The 13,128-nt window shown below is 39.7% G+C and overlaps 1 protein-coding gene across 1 annotated transcript in view; it reads left to right on the forward strand.

The window, feature by feature from the left end:
• The first annotated feature begins 6,474 nt into the window (after positions 1–6,474).
• The window catches only part of LOC131859020 (photosystem II CP43 reaction center protein-like), a 127,763-nt gene continuing 121,109 nt past the window's right edge, over positions 6,475–13,128 (forward strand). Inside the window, 1 exon segment of the mRNA XM_059212532.1 lies at positions 6,475–6,499. Coding sequence (XP_059068515.1) covers positions 6,475–6,499 — 25 coding nt within the window.

Raw genomic sequence — 13,128 nt, forward strand, 5'->3', positions numbered from 1 at the left:
AGCTTGTTGTGCCTCCAAACACCAATTTTGATGATTCGAAACTAAAGATTTTGAGGCATAAGCTCCAAAACAAGGTTCTAAGAGCACGATGTGCGTCAGAATAAAATTCTGAGGCTACCGGCTCCAGAATCAGGACTTCCATTTTGAAACCTTGTTGTGCCTCAAAACATCGATTTTGATGCTCCAAAATTGGAGCTTTTCAGGCACAATTTCTAAAACAGGGTTCTAAGAGCACAATGTGCATCAAAATTGAATTATGATGCTACTGGCTCTAGAATCAAGGCTTGCATCTTGAAACATTGTTGTGCCTCAAAACACTGATTTTGATGCTCCGCAACCGGGGCTTTCGAGGCACAAGCTTCGAAATGAGGTTCTAAGAGCACGATGTGCACCAAAATTAGATTTTGATGCTATTGACACTAGACTCCGGAATTGCATCTTGAAACCTTGTTGTGCCTCCAAACATTGACTTTGATGCTCCAAAATTGGGTCTTTCGAGGCACAAGCTCCGAAATGAGCTTCTAAGAGAATGAAGTGCGTCAAAATCGAATTTTGACGCAACAAGCTCTAGAATAGGGACTTTCTTCTTGAAACCTTGTTGTGCCTCAAAACATTAATTTTGATGTTCCAAAATCAAGGCTTTCAAGGCACAAGCTCCAAAATGACATTCTAAGAGCATGATGTACATCAAAATTGTGTTTTGACGCTATTGACTCTGAAATTGGGACTTGTGTCTTGAAACCTTGTGGTGCCTCCAAACACTAATTTTTATGCTCCAAAAATGAGGCTTTTGAGGCACAACCTCCGAAATGTGGTTCTAAGAACACCATGTTTATCAAAACTATGTTTTGACGCTACCGGCTTGACAATCGGGAGTTGTGGCTTGAAACCTTGTTGTGCCTTTAAACATTGATTTTGATGTTTTGAAACTGGAGCTTTCAAGCCACATGCTCTGAAATGAGGTTCTAAGAGCACGATGTGCATCAAAATCACATTTTGACACTACAGGCTCCGGAATAGGAACTTACGTATTGAAAGCTTCTTGTTCCTGCAAACACCAACATTGATGCTTGGAAACTGAAGATTTTGAGGCATAAGCTCCAAAACAAGGTTCTAAGAGCACGATGTAAGTCAAAATAAAATTTTGATGCTACCGGCTCCAGAATCAGGACTTGCATCTTGAAACCTTGTTGTGCCTCCAAACATCGATTTTGATGCTCCAAAACCGGGGCTTTTGAGGCACAACTTCTAAAATAGGGTTCTAAGAGCACAATGTGCATCAAAATTGAATTTTGATGCTACTGGCTCTAAAATCGAGGCTCATAACTTGAAACCCTGTTGTGCCTCAAAACACTGATTTTGATGCTTTGCAACCGAGACTTTCGACGAACAAGCTTCGAAATGAGGTTCTCAAAGCACGATGTGTGCGAAAATCAGATATTGATGCTATTGACTCCTAGAATCAGGACTTGCATCTTGAAAACTTGTTGTGCCTCCAAACATTGATTTTAATGCTCCAAAACTGGGTCTTTCGAGGCACAAGCTCTGAAATGGGCTTCTAAAATGATGTTTCCAGAATAGGGACTTGATTCTTGAAACCTTGTTGTGCCTCAAAACATTGATTTTGATGTTTTCAAATCAAGGCTTTCAAGGCACAAGCTCCAAAATGAGGTTCTAAGAGCACGATGTACACTAATTTCTATGCTCCAAAAATTAGGCTTTTGAGGCACAACCTCTGTAATGAGGTTCTAAGAACACCATGTTTGTCAAAATCAACTTGAGAATCAGGACTTGTGTCTTGAAACCTTGTTGTGCCTTTAAACATTGATTTTGATGTTTTGAAATTGGAGCTTTTGAGCCACATGCTCTAAAATGAGGTTTTAACAGCATTAAGTGCATCAAAATCATGTTTTGACAATACAGGTTCCAGAAACTTACGTCTTGGAAGCTTGTTTTGACTATTGAAAATGACTCTAGAATCCAGACTTACATCAAACCTTGTTGTGCCTCCAAACATTGATTTTGATGCTCCAAAACTGGGTCTTTCAAGGCACAAGCTCCGAAATGAGCTTCTAAGAGAATGATGTGCGTCAAAATGGAATTTTGATGCTAGAGGCTCCGGAATAGGGACTTGCTTCTTGAAACCTTGTTGTCCCTCAAAACATTGATTTTGATGTTCCAAAATCAGGGCTTTGAAGGCACAAGCTCCGAAATGGGGTTCTAAGAGCATGATGTACTTGTGTCTTGAAACCTTGTTGTGCCTCCAAACACTAATTTTTAAGCTCCAAAAATGAGGCTTTTGAGGCACAACCTCCGAAATGAGGTTCTAGGAATACCATGTTTGTCAAAATCATGTTTTGACGCTATTAGCTTGAGAATCGAGACTTGTGTGTTGAAACCTTGTTGTGCCTTTAAACATTGATTTTTATGTTTTGAAACTAGAGCTTTCGAGCCACACGCTCTAAAACGAGGTTGTAAGAGTACAATTTGCATCAAAATCATCTTTTGACACTACAAGCTTCGGAATAGGGAATTGCATTTTGAAAGCTTGTTGTGCCTCTAAACACTAATTGTGATGCTTCGAAACCGAAGATTTTGAGGCATAAGGTCCAAAACAAGTTTCTAAGAGCATGATGTGTGTCAAAAAAAAATTTTGACACTACCGGCCCCAGAATCAAGACTTGCATCTTGAAACCTTGTTGTGCTTCCAAACATAGATTTTGATGCTCCAAAACTGGGGCTTTTGAGGCACAATTTCTAAAACAGGGTTCTAAGAGCACAGTGTGCATCAAAATTGAATTTTGATGTTACTGGCTCTAGATTCGGGGCTTGCATCTTGAAACCTTGTTGTGCCTCTAAACATTGATTTTGATGCTCCAAAACAGGGTCTTTCAAGGCACAAGCTTCTAAATGAGCTTCTAAGAGAATGATGTGCGTCAAAATGAAATTTTGATGCTACAGGCTCCGGAATAGGGACTTGCTTCATGAAACTTTGTTGTGTCTCAATACATTGATTTTGAGGTTTTAAAATCAGGGCTTTGAAGGCACAAGCTTCGAAATGAGGTTCTAAGAGCACGAATTGTGACTTGTGTCTTGAAACCTTGTTGTGCCTCCAAACACAAATTTTTATGCTATCAGCTTGAGAATCTGGACTTTTGTCTTGAAACCTCGTTGTGCCTTTAAACATTGATTTTGATGTTTCAAAACTAGAGCTTTCGAGCCACATGCTCTGAAACGGGGTTCTAAGAGCACGATGTGCATCAAAATCACGTTTTGACACTACAGGCTCCCAAATAGGGACTGGCATCTTCAAAGTTTGTTGTGCCTCCAAACACCAATTTTGATGCTTTGAAACCGAATATTTTGAGGCATAAGCTCCAAAACAAGGTTCTAAGAGCACCATGTGTGTGAAAATCAAATTTTGATGCTACTGACTACAAAATGAGGACTTGCATCTTGAAACCTTGTTGTGCCTCCAAACATCGATTTTGATGCTCCAAACCTGGGGCTTTTTAGGGACAATTTCTAAAATAGGGTTCTAAGAGCACAATGTGCATCAAAATTGAATTTTGAGGGTACTGGCTCTAGAATCAGGGCTTGCATCTTGAAACTTGGTTGTGCCTCAAAACACTGATTTTGATGATCCGAAACCTTGTTGTGCCTCCAAACATTGATTTTGATGTTCCAAAATTGGGTCTTTCGAGGCACAAGCTCCGAAATGAGCTTCTAAGAGAATGATGTGCGTCAAAATGGAATTTTGATGCTATAGGCTCTGGAATAGGGACTTGCTTCTTGAAACCTTGTTGTGCCTCAAAACATTGATATTCATGTTTTCAAAATCAGGGCTTTCAAGGCACAAGCTCCGAAATGAGGTTCTAAGAGCACGATGTACATCAAAATTGCATTTTAACGCTACCGACTCTGGAATTGGGACTCGTGTCTTGAAAGCTTATTATGCCTCCAAACAATAATTTTGATGCTTTGAAACCAAAGATTTTGAGGAATAAGCTCCAAACCAAGGTTCTAAGAGCATGATGTGCGTCAAAATCAAATTTTGACACTACCGGCTCCAGAATCAGATTTTGATGCTATTGACTGTAGAATCGGGACTTGCATCTTGAAACCTTGTTATGCATCCAAACATTGATTTTAATTCTCCAAAACTGGGTCTTTCGAGGAACAATCTCCAAAATGAGCTTCTAAGAGGAATGATGTGCGTCAAAATGGAATTTTAACGTTATAGGCTTGGGAATAGGGACTTGCTTCTTTTAACCTTGTTTTGCCTCAAAACATCAAAATGGTGGAACAAAGGACCCCCAACCCCATTCTGGTTATCATTGCTCACTGACCCTCTCTCTCTTATGTTCCCAGAACCATGCCTTTCTCCTTTCCCCCGTATTTCCTTATTGAAGGGGAATCAGAGAAGCACATGACTCTATGAAATGAATCAATACGTCATGAACTGGATATGCTTGCCTTTTTCCGCATTACCACATCAATAGATCAGATTAGATTGCTTAGATCGCTTGGTCCTCGCTAACCCTTTACCTTAGCCGATTTCACCAATCTTTTAGCCACATTTGGACAACATTGTCACCATTTCTTGGACACTACTTCACGGCAAAACTTACCCAGCAACATCTTGATAAAACTACATACAATATTTAGAGCCTCCCACATGAGAGAAGATATATAGATTTGAGAGATAGGAACCACTACATCCAAAATCAGGGCTTTCAAGGCACCAGCTCCGAAATGAGGTACTAAGAGCATGATGTACATCAAAATTGCATTTTGATGCTACCAACTCTGGAATTGGGACTCGTGTCTTGAAACCTTGTTGCGTTTCCAACCACTAATTTTTATGCCTCAAAAACGAGGATTTTGAGGCACGACCTCTGAAATCAGGTTCTAAGAGCACAATGTGTGTCAAAATCAAATTTTAAAGCTACCGGCTCTAGAATCAGGACTTGCATTGTCAAACCTTTTTGTACCTCCAAACATCGATTTTGATGCTCCAAAACAGGGGCTTTTGAGGCACAATTTCTAAAACAGGTTCTAAGAGCACAATGTGCATCAAAATTGAATTTTGATGCTACTAGCTCTAGAATCAGGGCTTGCATCTTCAAACCTTGTTGTGCCTCAAAACACTAATTGTGATGCTCCAAAACTGGGGCTTGCGAGGCACAAGTTTTGAAATGAGGTTCCAAGAGCACGATGTGCGCCAAAATCAGACTTTGACACTATTGACTCTAGAATCGGGACTTGCATTTTGAAACCTTGTTGTGCCTCCAAACATTGATTTTGATGCTCGAAAATTGGGTCTTTCGAGGCACAAGCTCCGAAATGAGCTTCTAAGAGAATCATGTGTGTCAAAATGGTATTTTGACACTACAGGCTTTCAAATAGGGACTTGCTTCTTGAAACCTTGTTGTGCCTCAAAACATTGATTTTGATGTTCCAAAATCAGGGCTTTGAAGGCACAAGCTCCAAAATGAGGTTCTAAGAGCATGATGTACATCAAAATTGTGTCTCCAATAACTAATTTTTATGCCTCAAAAGTGAGGCTTTTGAGGCATGATCTCTGAAATGAGGTTCTAAGAACACCATGTTTGTCAAAATCAAGTTTTGACGCTATCAGCTTGAGAATTGTGACTTGTGTCTTGAAACCTTGTTGTGCCTTTAAACATTGATTTTGATGTTTTGAAACTGGAGCTTTCGAACCACACACTCCGAAATGAGGTTCTAAGAGCACGATGTGCATCAAAATCATGTTTTGACACTACAGGCTCCGGAATAGGGACTTGTGTCTTGAAAGCTTGTTGTGCCTCCAAAAACCAATTTCGATGCTTCAAAACTGAAGATTTTGAGGCATAAGCTCCAAAAGAAAGGTTCTAAGAGCAGGATGTGCGTCAAAATCAAATTTTGACACTACCGGCTCCAGAATCAGGACTTGCATCTTGAAACCTTGTTGTGCCTCCAAACATTGATTTTGATGCTCCAAAACTAGGGCTTTTGAGGCACAATGTCTAAAACAGGGTTCTAAGAGCACAATATGCATCGAAATTGAATTTTAATGCTATTGGCTCTACATTCGGGGATGGCACTTGAAAACTTGTTGTGCCTGAAAACATTGATTTTGATGATTCAAAACTGGCGCTTTCGAGGCACAAGCCTTGAAATAAGGTTCAAAGAGCACGATGTGTAACAAAATTAGATTTTGACGCTATTGACTCTAGAATCGGGACTTGCATCTTGAAACCTTGTTGTGCCTCTAAACATTAATTTTGATGCTCCAAAACTTGGTTTTTTGAGGCACAACCTGTTAAACGAGCTTCTAAGAGAATGATGTGCATCAAAATGGAATTTTGACGCTACAGGCTCAACAATAGGGACTTGCTACCGACTCTGGTATTGGGACTTGTATCTTGAAACCTTGTTATGCCTCCAAATACTAATTTTTATGCTCGAAAAATGAGGCTTTTCAGGTATGACCTCCGTAATGAGGTTCTAAGAGCACAATTTGCATCAAAAAATGAATTTTGATGCTACCGGCTCTAGAATCGAGGCTTGCATCTTGAAACATTGTTGTACCTCAAAAACAGTGATTTTGATGTTCCGAAACCAGGGCTTTCGAGGCACAAGCTTTGAAATTAGGTTCTAAGAGCACGATTTGCGCCAAAATCAGATTTTGATGCTATTGACTCTAGAATTGGGACATGTATTTTGAAACCATGTTGTGCCTCCACAGATTGATTTTGATGCTCCAAAACTAGGTCTTTCAAGGCACAAGCTCCAAAATGAGGTTCTAAGAGCACGATGTACATCAAAATTACGTTTTTAGGCTATCGACTTTAGAATTGGGACATGTGTCTCGAAACCTTGTTGTGCCTCCAAACACTAATTTTTATGCTTCAAAAATGAGGCTTGTGAGACACAACCTCTAAAATGAGGTTCTAAGAACACCATGTTTGTCAAAATTGTCTTTTGACGCTATCAGCTTGAGAATCAGGACTTTTGTCTTGAAACCTTGTTGTGCCTTTAAAGATTGATTTTGATGTTTCGAAACTAGAGCTTTCGAGCCACACGCTCCGAAATGAGGTTCCTAAAAGCACAATGTGCATCAAAATCATGTTTTGACACTATAGGCTCCGTAATAGGGACTTGCATGTTGAAACCTTGTTGTGCCTCCAAACATCGATTTTGATGTTCATCAAAATTGAATTTTGATGCTAATGGCTCTAGAATCGGGGCTTGCATCTTGAAACCTTGTTGTGCCTACAAACATTGATTTTGATGCTCCAAAACTAGGTTTTTTGAGGCAGAAGCTCCGAAATGAGCTTCTAAGAGAATGATGTATGTCAAAACAGAATTTTGACGCTACAGGCTTTGGAATAGGCTCTTGCTTCTTGAAACCTTGTTGTGCCTCAAAACATTGATTTTGATCTTCCAAAATCAGGGCCTTCAAGGCACAACCTCTGAAATGAGGTTCTAAGAGCACGATGTACAACAAAATTACATTTTAACGCTACCGACTCTAGAATCAGGACTTGTGTCTGGAAACCTTGTTGTGCCTCCAAACATTGATTTTGATGCTCCAAAATGAGCTTCTAAGAGAATCATGTGCATCAAAATGGAATTTTCATGCTATAGGCTCCAGTATAGGGACTTGCTTCTTGAAACCTTGTTGTTCCTCAAAACATTAATTTTGATGTTCCAAAATCAGGGCTTTCAAGGCACAACCTCCGAAATGAGGTTCGAAGAGCATGATGTACATGAAAATTTTGTATTGATGCTACCGTCTCTGGAATTGGGACTTGTGTCTTGAAACTTTGTTGTGCCTCCAAACACTAATTTTTATGCTCCAAAAATGATGTTCCAAGAACACCATGTTTGTCAAAATCATGTTTTGACGCTATCAGCTTAACAATCGGGACTTGTGCATTGAACACTTATTGTGCCTTTAAACATTGATTTTGATGTTTTGAAACCGAAGCTTTCAAGATGCAAGTCCCTATTTCGGAGCCTGTATTGTAAAAACATGATTTTGATGCACATTGTGCTCTTAGATCCTCGTTTCGGAGCGTGTGGCTTGAAAGCTCCAGTTTTGAAACATCAAAATCAAAGTTTAAAGGCATCAAAACACGATTTTGACAAACATGGTGTTCTAAGAACCTCATTTCGGAGGTTGTGGCTCGAAAGCTTCGGTTTCAAAACATCAAAATCAATGTTTAAAGGCACAATAAGTGTTCAAGACACAAGTCCCGATTCTTAAGCTGATAGTGTCAACACATGATTTTGACAAACATGGTGTTCTTAGAACCTCATTTCGGAGATTGGCCTCAAAAGCCTTGTTTTTAGAGCATAAAAGTTAGTGTTTGGAGGCACAACAAAGTTTCAAGACACAAGTCCCAATTCCAGAGATGGTAGCATCAAAACGATATTTTCATGTACATCATGCTCTTCGAACCTCATTTCGGAGGTTGTGCCTTGAAAGCCCTGATTTTGGAACATCAAAATTAATGTTTTGAGGCACAACAAGGTTTCAAGAAGCAAGTCCCTATTTTGCAGTCTATAGTGTCAAATTTTAATTTTGATGCACATCATTCTCTTAGAAGCTCATTTCAGAGCTTGTGCCTCGAAAGACCGCACATCGTGCTGTTAGAGCCTCATTTGCAGAGCTTGTGCCTCGAAAGACCTGATTTTGGAACATCAAAATCAATGTTTTGAGGCACAACAAGGTTTCAAGAAGCAAGTCCCTATTCTGGAGCCTATAGTGTGAAAATTTCATTTTGACGCACATGATTCTCTTAGAAGCTCATTTCGGAGCATCAAAATCAATTTTTGGAGGCAGAACAAGGTTTCCAGACACAAGTCCCAATCCTAGAGTCGGTAGTGTTAAAATGCAATTTTGTTGTACATCGTGCTCTTAGAACCTCATTTCAGAGGTTGTGCCTTGAAAGCCCTAATTTTGGAAGATCAAAATCAATTTTTTAAGGCACAACAAGGTTTCAAGAAGCAAGCGCCTATTCCAGAGCCTGTAGCATCAAAATTCTGTTTTGACGCACATCATTCTCTTAGAAGCTCATTTCGGAGCTTGTGCCTCAAAAGACCCAGTTTTGGAGCATCAAAATCAATGTTTGGAGGCACAACAAGGTTTCAAGATGCAAGCCCCGATTCTAGAACCACTAGCATCAAAATTCAATTTTGATGAACAATGTGCTCTTAAAACTCTATTTTAGAAATTGTGCCTCAAAAGCCCTAGGTTTGGATCATCAAAATCGATGTTTGGAGGCACAACAAGGTTTCAAAATGCAAGTCCCTATTACGGAGCCTATAGTGTCAAAACGTGATTTTGATGCACATCGTGCTTTTAGAACCTCCTTTCGGAGTGTGTGCCTCGAAAGCTCCAATTTCAAAACATCAAAATCAATCTTTAAAGGCACAACAAGGTTTCAAGACACAAGTCCCGATTCTTAAGCTGATAGTGTCAAAATAGAATTTTGACAAACATGGTGTTCTTAGAACCTCATTTCAGAGATTGTGTCTCAAAAGCCTCATTTTTGAAGCATAAAAATTAGTGTTTGGAGGCACAACAAGGTTTCAAGACACATGTCGCAATTCCATAGTCGGCAGTGTAAAAATGCAATTTTGATGTACATCATGCTCTTAGAACCTCATTTTCGAGCTTGTGCCTGGAAAGACCTAGTTTTGGAGCATCAAAATCAATGTTTGGAGGCACAACATGGTTTCAAGATACATGTCCCGATTCTAGAGTCAATAGCATCAAAATCTGATTTTGGTGCACATCGTGCTCTTAGAACCTCATTTCAAAGCTTGTGCCTCAAAAGCCCTGGTTTCGGAGCATCAAAATCATTGTTTTTGAGGCACAACAATGTTTCAAGATGCAAGCCTCGATTCTAGAGCCAGTAGAATCAAAATTCATTTTTTGATGCACATTATGCTCTTGGAACCTCGTTTCGGAGGTCGTACCTCAAAAGCCTCATTTTTCGAGCATAAAAATTAGTGTTTGGAGACACAACAAGGTTTCAAGATACGAGTCCCAATTCCAGATTTGGTGGCAAGTCCCTATTCTGGAGTCTGCAGCATCAAAATTCTATTTTGACGCACATCATTCTCTTAGAAGCTTGTTTCAGAGCTTGTGCCTCGAAAGACCCAATTTTGGAGCATCAAAATCAATGTTTTGAGGCACAACAAGGTTTGAAGATGCAAGTCCTGATTTTGGAGCCGGTAGTGTCAAAATTTGATTTTGACGCACATCGTGCTCTTAGAACCTTGTTTTGGAACTTACGCCTCAAAAGCTTTGATTTCGAAGCATCAAAATTGGTGTTTGGAGGCACAACAAGCTTTCAAGACGAAGTCCCTATTCCGGAGCCTGTAGTGTCAAAACGTGATTTTGATACACATCGTGCTCTTAGAATTTCATTTCGGAGTGTGTGGCTCGAAAGGTCCAATTTCAAAATATCAAAATAAATGTTGAAAAGCACAATAATGTTTCAAGACACAAGTCCTCATTCTCAAGCTATTAGCGTCAAAACATGATTTTGAGACAGAAGAAGCTTCCAAGACGCAAGTCTCTATTTTGGAGCCTGTATTGTCAAAACGTGATTTTGATGCACTTCGTGCTGTTAGAACCTCGTTTCGGAGCGTGTGGCTCAAAAGCTCCAGTTTCGAAACATCAACATCAATGTTTATAGGCACAACAAGGTTTCAAGACACAAGTCCTGATTCTCAAGCTGATTTTGACAAACATGGTATTCTTAGAACCTCATTTCAGAGGTTGTGCCTCAAAAGCCTCGCTTTTCGAGCATAAAAATTAGTGTACATCGTGCTCTTAGAACCTCATTTCAAAGATTGTGCCTTGAAAGCCCTAATTTGGAAACATCAAAATCAATGTTTTGAGGCACAACAAGATTTCGAGAATCAAGTCCCTATTCCGGAGCCTGTAGCGTCAAAATTCCATTTTGATGCACATCATGTTAGAAGCTCATTTCAGAGCTTGTGCCTCGAAAGACCCAATTTTGGAGCATTAAAATCAATGTTTGGAGGCACAACAAGGTTTCAAGATGCAAGTCCTAATTCTAGAGTCAATAGCGTCAATATATGATTTGGCACACATCGTGCTCTAAGAACCTCATTTCGAAGCTTGTCCCTCGAAAGTCTTGGTTGCGGAGCATCAAAATCACTATTTTGAGGCACAACAGGGTTTCAAGTTGCAAGCCCCGATTTTAGAGCCAGGAGCATCAAAATCGATGTTTGGAGGCACAACAAGGTCTCAAGATGCAATTCCTGATTCTGGAGCCAGTAGCATCAAAATTTCATTTTGATGCACATCGTTCTCTTAGAACCTTGTTTTGGAGCTTATGCCTCAAAATCTTTGGTTTTCAAGAATCAAAGTTGGTGTTTGGAGGCACAACAAGCTTTCAAGACGCAAGTCCCTATTCCGGAGCCTGCAGTGTCAAAATGTGATTTTGATGCACATCTTGCTCTTAGAACCTCATTTTAGAGCATGTGGCTCAAAAGCTCCAGTTTCAAAACATCAAAATCAATGTTTAAAGGAACAACAAGGTTTCAAGCCACAACTCTCGATTGTCAAGCTACTAGCGTCAAAACACAATTTTGACAAACATGGTGTTCTTAGAACCTAATTTCGGAGGTTGTGCCTCAAAAGCCTCGTTTTTGGAGCATAAAAATTACTGTTTAGAGGCACCACAAGGTTTCAAGACACAAGTCCCAATTTCAAAGTTGGTAGCATCAAAACGCAATTTTGATGTACATCGTGCTCTTGGAACCTCATTTCGGAGCTTGTGCCTTGAAAGCCCTGATTTTGGAACATCAAAATTAATGTTTTGAGGCACAACAAGGTTTCAAGAATCAAGTCCCTATTCCGGAGCCTGTAGCATCAAAATTCCATTTTAAAGCACATGTTTGTATTAGAAGGTCATCTCTGAGCTTGTGCCTCGAAAGACCCAATTTTGGAGCATCAAAATCAATGTTTGGAGGCACAACAAGGTTTCAAGATGCAATTCCGGAATCTAGAGTTAATAGCATCAAAATCTAATTTTGGTGCACATCATGCTGTTAGAACCTCATTTCGAAGCTTGTGCCTCGAAAGCCCTGGTTGCGGAGCATCAAAATCAGTGTTTTGAGGCACAACAACGTTTCAAGATGCAAGCCCTGATTCTAGAGCTAGTAGCATCAGAATTCAATTTTGATGCACATTGTGCTCTTAGAACCCTGTTTTAGAAATTGTGCCTGAAAAGCCCCAGTTTTGGAGCATCAAAATCGATGTTTGGAGAGACAACAAGGTTTCAAAATGCAAGTCCTGATTCTCAAGCCGGTAGCGTCAAAATTTTATTCTGACGCACATCGTGCTCTTAGAACCTTGTTTTGGAGCTTATGCCTCAAAATAATTAGTTTCAAATCATCAAAATTGGTGTTTGGAGGCACAAAAGGCTTTTAAGACGTAAGTCCCTATTGCGGAGCCTATATTGTCAAAACGTGATTTTGATGCACATCGTGCTCTTAGTACCTCATTTCGGAGCATGTGGCTTGAAAGCTCTAGTTTCAAAACATCAAAATCGATGTTTAAAGCCACAACAAGGTTTCAAGACACAAGTTCCGATTTTAGCATCAAAAACTGATTTTGGCGCATAGCGTTCTCTTAGAACCTCATTTCAAATATTGTGCTCTTAGAACCCTATTTTAAAAATTGTGCCTCAAAAGGCCCAATATTGGACCATCAAAATCGATGTTTGGAGGCACAACAAGGTTTCAAAATACAAGTCCTAATTCTGGAGCCGGTAGCATCAAAATTTGATTTTTGACAAACATCGTGTTCTTAGAACCTTCTTTTGGAGCTTGAGCCTTAAAATCTTTGGCTTCGAAGCATGAAAATTGGTGTTTTAAGGCACAAAAAGCTTTGAAGACGCAAGTCCCTATTCCAAAGCCTATAGTTTAAAAACGTGATTTTGATGCACATCATACTCTTAGAACCTCATTTTGTAGCGTGTGGCTCGAAAGCTCCAATTTCAAAACATCAAAATCAATGTTTAAAGGCACAACAAGGTTACAAGACACAAGTCCGGATTCTCAAGTTGATTGCGT

Source organism: Cryptomeria japonica, chromosome 10 (assembly GCF_030272615.1).
Source record: "Cryptomeria japonica chromosome 10, Sugi_1.0, whole genome shotgun sequence".
Lineage (NCBI taxonomy): Eukaryota > Viridiplantae > Streptophyta > Pinopsida > Cupressales > Cupressaceae > Cryptomeria > Cryptomeria japonica.